The sequence below is a fragment of the Eumetopias jubatus genome, unplaced genomic scaffold, assembly GCF_037043125.1.
Source record: "Eumetopias jubatus isolate StellerSeaLion01/CBP00866 unplaced genomic scaffold, mEumJub1_p1.0 scaffold_15, whole genome shotgun sequence".
Taxonomy (NCBI): Eukaryota; Metazoa; Chordata; class Mammalia; order Carnivora; family Otariidae; genus Eumetopias; species Eumetopias jubatus.
The window spans coordinates 40,846,839-40,861,154 of NW_028274821.1; the positions used below are offsets into that span (position 1 = coordinate 40,846,839).

Below are 14,316 nucleotides of genomic sequence, written 5' to 3' on the forward strand. Positions count from 1 at the left end.
AGAAAGAACAATCTGCTCCTACCTTGCTCCTGCACGTAGTATGCCAAAAACAAATCAAGCTCCTTAACTGATACTGTGATATGATGTGGCTGGACACAAAGTGCTGGGTTTGTGCAATGTGGGGATTTCATGAGCCGCTCTCCATCGGTACTTTCCAAGGGGATGCCTTTGAACAGGATCACCATGACTAGATCCAGACGCCAGACTTTGTCTGCCTGTCGCAGGCAGTCGATTCTCCTAATCTTACCCTTCTGGTCGGGATTGGATAAGACACAGCACGGGTGCTTCTTGCCAGTCACGGTGAGCACAAAGTCCTCTCGATACTCCTGGCGGATGTCTTTGCGCAGTTTGGCCAGGAGCCTGGATGCCCACTTCTGTTTGATTTCAGGCTTTTCGCTGAGAAGCTCATCTTTGACTGCTCTTTCTTCATCCTTTGACATTCGCTTCTCGTGCTTTTTAAAGTACTTGCGTTTCCGAGCCTGCAGGTTGAACCAAGTATAGGCGATTGCACGGACATGTGGAAGGAGTGCCTCGATGAATGGGTGAAATTCATCCTGTGGAAGATGAAGGGAGGGGGGGAGAAAGAAGACAGACACAGTCAGCTTAGTTTTAAAGGCTCAAAAAATAAATAAATAAATAAAACTACAGTCCATTCCCAATTCATTACAAAAAGTTATGCATAAAAATCACATTCTTTTCTTATTTAAAATTATCAAAATAGCAGGAGAAGAAGAAAATAAAGTATGCCAAGCAGCCCCTTTTCCACCAAAATTTACAGGTTGATTCTGCCTCCTAAAAAGAAAATAAGATTTATATTTGTATTTCCACTCTGGCCCCATCCCCCTCATTCCCACCATGCATCCTACATTCTTTAAAACATAAATAACCAAGGTGCTTGGCACCTAATTTAATATTTAAATATTTGATTGACCAACTAACACTAAGCAGTACCATTTTACAAAGAACACAGTGAGATTTTTTTTTTTTAATCGGAGCAGAGCTGTTCAGAAGGCAGGAGCGATGCCACAGTTCATTTCTCTTCTCTGTGGCACAGAAACACAAAGCATATAGATGCTCAGTGTAATGCCACACAGTTCCCGCTTTTGGAGCATGCTCTCAGCAAGAGGCTGCTGGTGGCACAAAGAGCATGCGCCATTAAACTTGATCCATTTTCTTATCAAACGTCCAACATTCCAACACTGAAACAGCACCATTCCAAGAGTGGTAACTAGAGAAACCGGTATACAGTAAGGGAAAGTGGGCAAAGGACACAGCTTGTCGTATCAGTGTCCTGAACAGAAGGTTTCCATACTTTGAACAGTGAATTCTCTCCTTCCACCACCAGCACTCGCCTCCAAGACACACGCACGCACGCCATACACACACAGACACACACACACACACACACTCACTCACTCTCACACTCTCCTATTCTCTCACAGACACACTCTTTTCGTTTTTCAATAAAAGTTTCCAAAGTTGAAAACAAAAATTATATGAATGTTCTTCCGGCAGCTTTCCTATAGAATCTGAAGCCCCACAGAGTCAGTTAATTTGTTAACCGATCACATGAGTATGGCAATTCTTCTAAACAAAAATCAATCTGAGGTGAACAATGAAAAATGGCAACTTGGCACCAACTTTACATGCTTTGTGTCTCTGCATGCGGTGGCAGGGTGACACCAGGAGTGCACCGCTGGTCACTTACTGCTTTTGTGGAATCAATACAATTCATTTGCTACGCATGTGAATTCTCCGGCTGGAGAGTGGGTGCATGTATGCATGGCTTGTGAGTCTGCACGTGTATCAACTCTACAGTATCCTGTCTCTTGAATGAAGTGGTTTTACCTTAGCTCCTGCATTTTTCCTGCCTGTTCCATCTAAGCCTTTTTTTAAGGGAGGGAGGCAGTGAGCAATGGCAGGTCATCTTCACCTACAGATATTTCAAGTTACTTCCCAAAGCAGTTTGTGTTTCATTACTTCCTGCCATAGGTAAAACTTGTCTCATAAGCTTAGGCCTATTACTGCTCAGAGAAAGAGCTAACATCCTGTGCAGGCATACTGTACGCGTGTAATAAACCAAGATCCGAAGCAAATAAGAACTTCCCACCGTGGCCACTTTTCTGCACACACTGAATGCACCGTCAGCCCAACCAGGAAAATAACTTTCTCTAACTTATCCTATCCCAACTTAGAATTGACACACTAGGGCTGGTCACCCTGAATTGTGTGGAATAAATTCTATCTAACCAGCAGTCTGATGAATGCCATGAGGGTAAAGATGAAGAAAGTACACCTAATGACACTCTAACAAAGAAGGTGGCCAAAGAAAATGCCCTATGGGTTTGAATCCATTTATAAGATGAATTTCGAGTTTTCGGTGCTAAAGACTACAGCGTGTTTGCGGTATGCGTTTCACACACGGAAAAGGTGTATGTCCCATCCAATCAATAACGCAGTTATCAAGTGTTTTAACATATTGCTGTAAAACGTTCCTCTGGCAGAATGAGTATAAATCAAAATTTTATAACAATACAGAATGCAGATGATTACATCACAGCATGAGGCATAACCAAATGCCATAGAGGAAATCATTAAACCGATCAGTAGTTTCCAGCAGAGATTTGAACAATTCGGTTACTATGCAAGCACATTAAACTAGGCCATGGAAAGAGTTAAACCACAATCTGTTCTTTGTGTGGGAAGGCAGCCCTGCTCACAGCAACCACAGCCCATGATAAGACCTCCCTATCTCCATATACTTTCTGATGCCATGCTTTCAGCTTCACTGTAACTACAAAAACTTTGTTTATCCCCCTTAGAAATAATGCAAAGGAAGCCCCGTTTAAGGAAGTGTGGACTTAAACATGCTTTGGGAACTCACTTCCTACAATCTGACGTTTACTACGATTTATTGATATGATTAAAAAACACACATACATACTCATCAGCTAAGGAGTTGAGAATGTAAAGAATACATGGGGGTGGGTGGGGAGCTTTGTCTCATTCATTTTACCCTTGCCACGCTTTTAAAAATGCTGTATTATTGCAACAGATATTAAGCGGTGCGGTAACTCTCAAGTGCTTACATCCTTAAGTACTATGTTCAGTGACATTTCATTTTCTTATAAAGACATCAAACATACTTTTGATTAAATTTGTTTGAGTTTCAAATCATCTGTCATGTAATAAATCCCAAAATTTTAATAAATTATTTTAAACAAGCAAAATGCAAATTTGAGAACTGAATTTGGAATTTGTTAGCAAATGCACACAAAACAATGTGGGGTTTTTTTTCAAGGTTGCCTTGAGTTTGTTGCCAATGCTGCCAAATAATGTTTTAAAATATAGTGTTTTTTCTTACTGACAAATAGAAACAGCAAACTTTCTCAGTCCACAAAGTTGCCTTATAAAAATGTTTCAGGGTTTTACTATTCTGTGGATTCCTTTCAAGTGAAACACTTGACAAGGAGACATAACCTCCAAAAAAATGATAAGTAGAGGTTTGTTATAAGTCACATACACTTCTGTATTAACATGCCTAAAATGTCATCTCCCAAGTGTGACTGTTTTCTAACACTGAGTTGCTATACATTTTTAGTAATTTTGAGTGACATGCATATGAAGCATAGTAACTGTCTTCATCCAAAAAAAAGAAGTGATTAAGGTATTCAAATGTCCTAATTAATAGGTTATCACAATAACACTTTAAACCATTATGAAAGTTGGTTTTATTTTTAAGCTAAGCATATAATGGCTCTACACTAAGGTAATATGCCACCTCACCCTTTTAGAATTTTTATTAAAATTCATTGACATTTCTCTTTTAAAACTTCCTTTAGCTGAACTAAATTCATAAAATAAATAACCAAGTTACAAATATCAAATGTAAAAGTAAACAATCCTAATTCCACCAAGAATATTTATTTTTCTTTACAGAAACAATGGTTTCCATGAAAGGGATGGAAAATTAGAGCAATAAAGAGGTGGAAGAGTAAATACTAGATATTCTTGAGGCACGGGTATATAACAATAAACCATTTAAAATATGTTCCATGAAGAACTTGAAATTTTAATAATTCAACGCAGTCATGCCAAGTGAAAGTTTTATTAAGGGTTTAAATTATTTTTAGAAAAAGCAAAATATTAAATCATATATGAAGGTTCTTAGTTTTCCTTCTATATCTGATTTGTACTGAAGTATAAATACTGATTTATAAGCATATACTGACACTTTTATATAACATTTTGCTAAATATCAACAATTTTAACTGTAGCTCCTTTTGAATTAAAATTCTTTCTAAAACCTAGATACTTTATTGCAACAGCTGAGACACTTTGTAAAGTTTTCAACCAATTAAGAATGTTTCTCTATTCTGTATTTACGCATCCTAAAAAACATTTTGCTGTAGCTAATAGACTCTTACAACACAAAGCTAACCTACTGGTCTGATATAAAAGGAACACTATTAATGTACTCTTACTTTTTGCAACACCTTACATTACCTATAAAGTCATAGAGATACTGAGAATTGGAAAGCTACAATTCCTTCTGAAGTATAGGCCTGAAATCCCCCAAAACAGTTTTAATACGTCAACCTAGATTTACATTATTAAAACAAGAGAGAATGTTAGTCATCATGAATTAGTGTTGGTAAGTATGTGTTCTTGAATACTAATGTGATAGCTGAGATTATGCTGTATATGCTCCTAATATTCCATATGTCACGACGCTGCCATGTTACTTCCAACTTACAGAAATTAAGATAAAGCTAGTGACTTTACAGTGCATATTTAGAGGAAATTAAAAAATGCAGTGTAATCGCTAGCAAGGTTTCTGAGCAGCTGATGCTAGAAATATAAATTAATATAGAAAAGCAATCCCTTGCAGGTGAGAATAAGTGATGCAGTACTTTGTAAGCGAAAAAGCTTACCTCAATTTGTTTTATTTGAACTAGGCTTCAATAATGTAGAGATAATACCAAATGAACATGGTTTACCAGAAAGAAAAAAATATCCTGCTCATAGGTAATATGAAAGGTAACTTTTACAACTAAAGGCAATTCGTTATACCTGAAACAGTTTCATCGTCATATTTATTGTCCATTATTTGTAGCTTTTAAAATACAAATAACTCAGCAACTCATTTTTCCAGTTTTGTTAAATTAAAGTGCACGTTACTTGCTGAAAATAGCCATATCTAAGTTAATCATACTCAGATGCCAAACAAAATATAAACAATAAAAAATGTGTCAGCCAAAAAGCTACAGGACTGTATCCAATCACTGAATAAGCCTTATCATTGTTTTCATCTTCATTCACAATTTATGAATGCCTCGGTCCTTTCCAATCACAATGGCTTCTAATTGTCATACAATTGAAATCTTAATCATTTGTCCATTATAAAAATGTATCATCGTGATATTGGATTTTTTAAAAATTGTAACACAACCAAGACCTGGCGACACTTCTTTAACTGTGTAGTTTTCTATGGCAATGTCCAAGAAAATGGTTATCAGTTACCAATGGTGACATTTCCTCCTCAAAGCTGAAGTCAACAGCCCCACACCTTTGGCGGTTTAAAATAATGCTTCAAATAACAACTCTGGGCTAAGATATTTAGTTAGTTCGCCAGTTGGTTAGTTAGCTGGGCAGCGATGAAAACCGCCCCCAGGTAAGTCCGTTCGGTCTCACCACTTTTCCATTTGACCGTCTGGCTTAAAATTATATAAATTGTGTTCTTAAAAATGCATCAAGCCAGTGCTTTATTTCATAACGTTGTTCCTAAAGTCTTAGGACAATTTTCAAAGTGAATTTTTTAAAAAATGACCTTACGTTTCCAGCATTACTTTCTGCCTTCCGAGCTACGCCCAAGTATCAAATGAACAGGTCTCCACAAAATGAACATGTTCTAAAGTCCTTAACTTTCCCCACGACCAACTAACTCGTGTCAACGTAAAGACTGCCTTTGTGGTGTGGTCACTGGAAACCTCAAAGTGCGGATCACGATGGACCAGAGTTTCAGATCCCCAAATTAAGCAAAGGAATGGGTCTCCGGACCACAACCTCCGACTCGCTTCGTCGCCCGCCCACTGCCTGCAGCAGAGTCCAGAGGCGCCCACAAGGACTCGTGCTACAGTCCCCTCGCCCAAGTTCACTGGTTGTTTATAAGGGCTCTGTCCCCCCGTAAAGCTCCTCTAAAGCCCGAGTCGGTCTCAGCGCTCCAGCGACCGACAGGGGCGACGGGCACCCTGGGCAGGGGCGCCGCACAGCAGCAGGCATTCAGGGGGCCGCGCAGGGGCTAGCGCTCCCGGGCCGGGGCCCTGCCCACCCCCGGCGGCCTCGCCCGGCCCAGCCGCCCTGGCAGCGCGCGGGCGCCCGCTCCGCGAGCCCAGGACGCGGGGCCGGGCGCGCGGAGTGGCCTCGGGCGAGCGGCCGCGCGCCGGCTCCCACGCCGCCCCGCAAATCCCGCCGCAAACTCAAGGCCACTTCTGCGAAGGACAGGGATGTACGGAGGTTAACTAAAGCCGTTAATTGTCCGCAGACGAAACAAAACAAAACAAAGGCATTTCGGACTAGAGAGAAAGCTCGAGAGAGCGACCGAGACATGTACCTGAGTGAGACAGATGGGAGAATACATCATGACTTCGCCTTAAAACGCACTTTCCCGGAGATGCCCAAGAAAATCTTCGAGAAGCAAGAATTTCATCTATTCATTTTACAGTCATCTGAGCCCCGCGATGCGTTCAATCAGGACGGGGCTCTGCGCTGGATCACCGCAACTTCACAACAAACCCAGTCCTCCTTAAATAGCCAAAGATTCAAGTTCACTCGGCGTGCTAGATTTCCCGGGGTGAAATCCAATCTACACTTTTAACCCTCTTGCAGTCCGAGCGCGCTGGCCCTGCTCGCCGAGGCCGCCGCCGCCGCCGCCGGTGTTGGCTGCTTTTCGCCTGGGTTTGGGGATTTATTTTCTGTTTTGCAGTTGTTGTTGGTGGTGGTGGTGGGGGCTAAGGGGTGCGCGAAGGTTCGGCGTGGGTTGGATTGGGGTGGTGGTTGGTGGTGAAATGCTTTTTTAAAAAAGGCGGGGAGGGGGGCGCAGGAGAGAGCGCGGGAGGGAGAGCGAGGAGAATGTGTCACCGCGCTGGGAAAGTTCAAGGTTACAGCCCCGAGCACTGCGGCAGGATTCCGGAGTGGCGATCGCAGGCGAAACTTTGCCGCGAGCCGACCATGTGTGTGCGCGAGGGGGAGCGTGAGCGAGTGCGCGCGGGTGGCGGGGCGCGCGCGGGAGAGGGCCGGGTGGGGGCGGGGTGGGTGGGGGAGAAGGGAGAGGCTGGGGTGAGGGAGGGGGCTCGGGCGCAGGTCTCCCGGGCGGAAAAGGCTGGCGGCACGGCCCCCGGCTGCAGCCGCCGCCGCCCGCGCCGGCTCTTCCACGCCCGGCCGCCCGCCCGGCCGCCCGCCTCGCCCCGCGTCTGACCCGGCCGAGCGAGGAGGCTGCTGCTGCCGCCGCCGCTGCCCAGAGCCCAGGGGGATCGGAACGAGCTCCTGAAAAATCCCAAACGATAAATCCCGCTCTCCCGCTCGGCTCCAAACTCCTCTTTTCTGCTCTGGGCTCTTTTTTCCCCTCCCTCTCTCGCTTTCTTTCGTTGCAAAACTTGGAAGTTGAAATTTTCACCGGTTCCACCCTCTGGACCCCGCTCGAGCTCTCTCCAAATCAGACTTAAGGATTGTTTTATTATTTAATTACACAATCATCGCTTTACTCCTCCTCCTGCAAACGCGCATTCCTTTTGCACCAGCCTCTCCACACCCCCCGCCCCCCACCTTCCTCCTCCTCCTTCTCTCTTTCTCTTCTCTCTCTCTCTCCCTCTCATTTGTTAAAGGTCTCATTTCGGTGCAACAGAACCATGACTTTTTTTTTTTTTTTTTCCAAACTAGATCTCCTTTCCGCCCTTTGGGCAAGTGCCGCACTCTCCCCACACCACCACACACACATACACACACCCGAAAACCCGCCCTAGAAGAGGTATTTCTGTGCTCGCTGCGGACTCTTTAAGCCGCGGGAACATCCGAGTGGGAGAAGCACTGAGCCGGTCTGGGCCCAAGGAAGAAACGAATGGAAAATTCCCTCACACCCAGGCAGCCCCGGGGCCCAGGCTGGGGCGCCGACTCTCGCACCCGGGGCGGGCGCGGTCCGCCAAGCCCGCCGGCTGAAGGGAGGAGGGGCAGGCCGAGGAGGCGGGGGCCTGAGCGAACTTCGGCTCAAGTAGTTGGGGAGCGCCGGCACGGACGAGGGGCGGGGGGCGGGGTCCTCCGGGGTCTCCCCAGCGCGAACCCGCGCCCCGGGGCAGCTCGGCAGAAGCGGCGCGCCGCGCTTCGCCGCGGTTTGCCGCGCTCCCGGGGGTGCCCCGTGCACGTGGCCTCGCTCGGAGCGGGAGGATCGGGCCGAGCTGCCGCCGCCGCCTCCTGCTCCCTCCTCCTTCTCCTTCTCCTCCTCCTCCTCCCGCGGCTCGCTCCGCTCTCCTCCTCCTGCAGCCCCGCTGGCTCGCTCCCAATCCCCACCCCCCGGGGCCCGGGGCGCCGGCGGAAAGCGGCTCCCTCCCCGCCGGGGTGCAGGCAGGGCGGGGCGGCGGCGCGCCCGAAGCTGCGGGGCGGGCGGGCGCGCGCGCGAGCGGGGTGCGTGTGCCGCTACAGCCCTGCAGAGGCGGCCGCGCCGGCCTCGCTCCCGCGCGGAGGGCCCCACCCCCACCCCGGCGGCTAACCGCGGGGTCCCGAGTGAATGAACTTGATTTTGGGTATTTGGAGGAAGGCGATTTGCCTTGCACCCTTTCTGTACGCGCCCGCGGGCGCGTGCGCGTACACACACACACACACACACACACACACACACACACACACTCCCCGCCCCCCAAATTCCGGTTTTCGGCAAGGGGTGGGTGGGGAAGAGGTGGAAGCAAAGGCTGTCCAGACAATGGAGAGAGGAAAAGTGAGTGCCAGGGGCTCCGCGTCTACCTAGCTGGGGGCTGCCGGGGGCGGTTGGGGCCACGAAGGGGACTCGACTGCCCCAGCCCCAGGGCGGGGCCGCCCCTGTTCCCAACTGTGCTGTTGGGGTCTGGCGGGGCTCCCTGATTCTCCTTCCCTCTTCTTCTCTTCTTCTCTTTCGGTTTTCTTCCCCAACTTTCTCCTTTCTCTCGCTCTCTCCCGCTTCTGCCCACGCCCCCCCCCCCGCTGTCCCCCCCAGCGGACCTGAAGGAACCAGTGACTTTTTCCTTCACCAAGTGGGAGTTATCCACATCAAGCATTTCACAACGACACATCAAGAAAAGTAGGCAGGTTCAAGTCAACCATGAAATGGTCACTTTTTAACCCCGTCCTGTCCTCATTAGGGAAATGCTCAAACACAGTCCGTTTTCAAAGAGCGCTCTTAATGAGGCGAGCTTGCCAAGTCTACCAGCTGCAGCCCCCGTAAACCCAGAGCCCAAAGAAGAAAGGCGCTGGGGGGGTGGGGAGCTGAGGAGGCCGGAGAGAGGGGGAGCGGTGGATCTGGGAAGACAGGTAAAGTCGGGGAAATTTCGAGAACTCCCTGGAGTTAACCCTTCAGGGCACACAGCACTGAGAGCAGCCTCCCTGCTCCCCCCGGAGGCAAATCCTCCAGTCAGCGTTCTGACAACGTTAATTTCCTTTGTGTGGGTCATTTCTTCTTTTTGAAAAGCCAGGATAAAGTTGACAGTCTTTATAGATGAAAGGAATGAGGTGACAGTCAGGATTAATCCAAATAAATACTCGTTTCTCTCTCAGAAATTTTTAGGCGATCTCAGATTAAAATTAAAACCCCAAAGCATCACTTTGTATCGCACATTATGCTGCCTCCCTCTTCTCTCGTAGCGAAGTCTGAGGGGAGGGGGCGGGGAAGCGTTACTGATAATACCAGCTTTAACTACTGGAGTTTCCCTTTGAACAAATATTCAATTTAACCGGAGTTAATTTACCATAAAAGACATTCCCCTTGGCACGAATGCACTCATGTCCTTGAACACACCTCTTTGAACGCCTGGACTCTTACAGAAGCCATTATTCCGGGGTCTCTTTAAAAATCCGGAGCCCATCTCTCTCTCTTTCTCTCCCTCCCTCCCTCCCTCCCTTCTTCCCTCCCTCCACACCACACCACCCCCAGTGAAATCCTGGCACCCAGAGAGCGCTCCTTTCAGCCAGAGATCCCAGACCCAGCCGCTGTCCCCTGGCAAAAGAGGCCCAGGGCTGAGCCCTGGGCAAGTGTCTGCAGACATCGTACCCCTCCTCCCCTATTAGCTTCCCTTATCAACAGAAACCATTTCCCTCTGCCACCAAAACTAGGTTGCATCCAAAAGTTTCTCACAAGCTTAAAAAAGAGAAGCGAAAAATTGACAACTGTTACACAGAAGAGCCCACAAATCTGCAGCAGCACCAGGGGTGAAGAAGCAGCGTCAGACCCAGGTAAGATCCCAGAGAAGTGAAGATGTGTGGGGCCTCCCAGGCCTATCCCTGAGGGCTTCACATCTCTCTCAGGTGCTCCGCGGGTTTGTAGAGCGCTGGTGGTTGGGGACAGTCTGATGAGCATGGAGGATGCTTGGCAGTTTTGAGTTTTGATTTGTTTCCAAGAAAAGGGAAATTGAGAAAGGAGTAATGGTGAGATGGGATGAACGAAAAGGGAAGAAAGAATGAGCAACAGAGACATCCTGGAAGGGCTTCCTTCCTGGGTGCTCAGTTTATATGGCTTTGCCTGGCCATTCAGGCCTGGGAGCCATGGGCAGGATGGCTGACATTCCCCCCCCCCCAAAAAAACACTGCTTCTTGTCCAGCCAATGTCAAGGTCACTGCAGGCCTTCCCAGGATGAACTTTAAGGGAGACTTTTGTAAAGAGAGACTGGTAGATTTGAGTGTATCTGAGGACATCTGGCTTCTCTCAGAACACTCATTCATTACCTTTGATTTGAGAAGTACCAATCTTTTGAATCCCAGGTAGAAAAGTAGAAAGAGGAAGTGAGAAAGTACATGCATTTTATTCACTTTCCCTTTTTTCAGCATGTCTGTGCCATGGTATTAAGAGTGGTGTTAAAGTATCTCTGAGAAGTTTCTGATACTATTAAAATGGGCCAAACACTTCTTAGCCTTGGATACTTACCTCTCCCTAAACCCTCTTTCTTCTCTCTCCCCCACACCGAAAGGTAATGACAAGCCAATTGCATTCACCCCAAAATCTGGTTTGAGGAACTAGAAAGAAGTGAAAGCCTCCTGCAGCAACAGGAATATTTGATATTTCAGAATTACTAAAATCTCCTCCCTAGATCACTTACTCCCTGCCACCTTAGAGGGGAAAAAAAGTTTCTTTGCTGACAGATAGTTTGTTGACTTCAAGAAGGAATGCCAGTGCTTCAGGAGACTGGATTTTTCAAAACTCAATCGTATATTTGAAAAATTAAGCAAGTTACCCAATTGGAGCCTTTCACCGACCTCCAGAGAGGACTTGACATCTCAAGTATCTATCAATATTGATTTTCTTTTAACCTTCTCCCTTCTAAAGAAACTCAGTGACAGGTTGCAAATCCTGGGCATTTTAGGGAAAGGTTTCTTGGAGCTTAACAAAGCTGTCATTTTCAATATACCAGATGACTTTTTTTTTAGTTCTTGAATGTGATTTGAGGGGAGGCTCAACAACCACACACCCTCGCCCCATCGCCAATATCAATAATTTAAAACTAAATACAAAAGAGACAGATGACCTCCTGACCCCAGGAAACAGGCCTGCAAAACTGCAAGTATCCACCACACCATGCCCAGGAACCTTTCCTTCTTCCAGATGAACCACAAAAGTCATACATGTGTAGCCCGGAAAACACAATTTCATATCCACAAGCAGGAACACCAAAAATCCACTCAAAAGCACATACATAAACAACCAACAAGTACTGAAATTGCCTGCACTTGATGGGAATTGCAAAATCATGCCCAGCTCTCTCAGCCCTTAAACTACTACTGTCAAATTAGGGTAGCAATTTTTCCCTCCTAGGAAATTCACAACTGGTTAGCTTCCCCCTCCTCCCCCCCCCCCCCCCCCACTGCCAGTGCTTTGCCTTTCACTGAAACGAATAAATAACCGTGGACTTTTCTTCCCTCCTCTGGGAGCTGTTTGGTGTCCCCTGAGGACAAAACTAAATGAGAAAAATGACGCTGTTAATAATGTTGCTGCTGAAATGCCTGTACTCGACTGTTTAAAAAAAAAAATACTATCCCACTAAAGTGTGCTTACATTTCGGGCACATTTACAAGCCACGACTGAATGTGAACAGCGATTGGGCCAGATTCCTCTATTAAGGTTAGCCGGTTTCCACTTCTCTCCAGAGATGAAGCCAGTTCATCAGCAGAGATTCCCAACTTCTGAAGACATTTGCTCCTGGATTACAAAGTCAGCAGTTGCCTGAAACTTTTGCATGATTTATTTTAAACCTTGAAAATCATGGTAATAATTGCCTTGCTTCACTCACAATAGTTCAAAAGTTACATACACTCTGAATACCCAGTCTCTTCTCTGCTGAGACTGAGAGTGTTGTAGTTATCGTCCTTTTTCAAAATAGCTGACCTTTAAAGTAAAACTATACTATCATCTTATTTTTATGTATAAATCGATTTTTTGTTACCCATCTGCATACACCTTTGTGACATGAAAACAGATCGGTTTTAAGGAGATGTTTAAAAAGCTTTTTCCAAAATAGCCAAGCAGTCTTTACATTCTATATTAAAGAAGTGCAGAAGGTGTACTGCAAAGAAACTCAAACTTTCTGCACCCCTTTCTCCAATTCTTCCTTTGAAAACTGCCATTCTGTTTCAAAATCAAAATAACGCATAATAATAGAATTGTGCATTTTAACTTTCAAATTAAAATTTAACAAACAATTGTGTAATTACAAAGGGAAAAGACAAACAATTAGGACTACACAAAATATATGTTCAGTAAACTTTATCTCTGAAATGTTTTAACAACACAGAAAGTTAATAAATTTCAAAGCAATAATATTGTCAAATCGTGTGATGTCAAAAGCTCTAAAAGCAAGGTTACAAATGTTCGGGACATCATATTCACTCATAATTATGCTGCCGCTCAGTCTGATCATATTAAAATTAAATAGATGTCTATGTCTGTAAAGAATAAAAGGAATTTATTTTGGACATCAAACAATGAAACTGTCACCATTTATTGTATGAAACACTCAGCTAATCAATTTCCTATTAAAACAGCTTTCAACAATACTCAGCTTTAAAATTCATCGGGGCCAGTAAAAACCTTTTCCCAGTGCACAAGAATGCAGTCCCAACCACGACGATAATTACCCTTCTAATACTTTTATTGCCCAAGCACTTTTTCCTGTACTCCCCATCAGTTAGGCAAGAATCTGCAGTATATTGTATCAGTGAGTTGGAGTACTTGACCTTTGCCCACATATGATTTAATAGGGACTTTTCAGCGCTGGAGCTTTCTCCATCTCTCATACCATTAAATGAAAACATCAAACCTCAAATGCAAAACTGGAAACCACAACGTTTTGTGTTTCACAACTCTTTGCAGTTTCTACTTGGCTGCTTAAAGGTCAGCTTCTTAGCCTCACGATTCCCCCCCCATACAGTAAAGGTATTCAAAAGTCACACTAATTCTGATTTTGATTAAATCTTGAACTACCCAGTCAGATACACACATGCACCCTGCTTATTTACACGTGCATTCTTTTTCTAACCACATAAGCATGCCTGTATGGCTTTCTGGATTTATTCCATTTTAGAGCTGATTTAAATGTCTGTTCAGTATGGGTTCAAAAGTTAACTTTTTCCCGCCTGTTGGAAAATTAAAATTACAAAGGATGGTGCTATAAGATTCATTCAAAGAACGTTAGAGTTAATCTTGTGTATTTTGGCGCCTTTTCCCTGCCAGCTACTGTACTGGGGGGGGGGGGGGCGGGACTTGGAGATCTTGTCTGTCCCGTCTCAAGTTCAATGGCAGTTCTTCTAACCCGAGGAGAAGATGGCCATGTTCACAGCCCTAATACTAATTCCAATCACGCCATTTCGGCATCTTGTGTCAAAGTCGAAACTGGCTTCCCCGCCCCCTTCAACCTGAAAGCTGCCAAGTCCTCACACACTCCGCATTCAACCACAACTTAATGGATGGGATATTGTGCATTAAAATGTGTCCCAGACATACTGGCGAAGAGAGCACAAGGGAAAAGAGAGGCGCGCGCGCGTGCGCGCGCGCACACACACACACACACACACACACACTTAAAGGGG

The 14,316-nt window shown here is 45.6% G+C and overlaps 1 protein-coding gene across 7 annotated transcripts in view; it reads right to left on the reverse strand.

Annotated features, from left to right (window-relative positions):
- Window positions 1–14,316, reverse strand: part of NFIB (nuclear factor I B) — a 436,652-nt gene that overhangs the window by 218,834 nt on the left and 203,502 nt on the right. For 3 of the 7 annotated variants that reach the window (XM_028107282.2, XM_028107281.2, XM_028107280.2), the window contains exons 1-2: window positions 6,614–6,643; window positions 23–554 (exon numbers count right to left, since the gene is read on the reverse strand). In XM_028107282.2, coding sequence (XP_027963083.1) covers window positions 23–554; window positions 6,614–6,643 — 562 coding nt within the window. Of the gene's footprint in view, window positions 1–22; window positions 555–6,613; window positions 6,644–14,316 lie in introns of those variants that run through there. The other 4 variants (XM_088019179.1, XM_088019178.1, XM_028107279.2 and 1 more) reach the window with 2 other exon arrangements.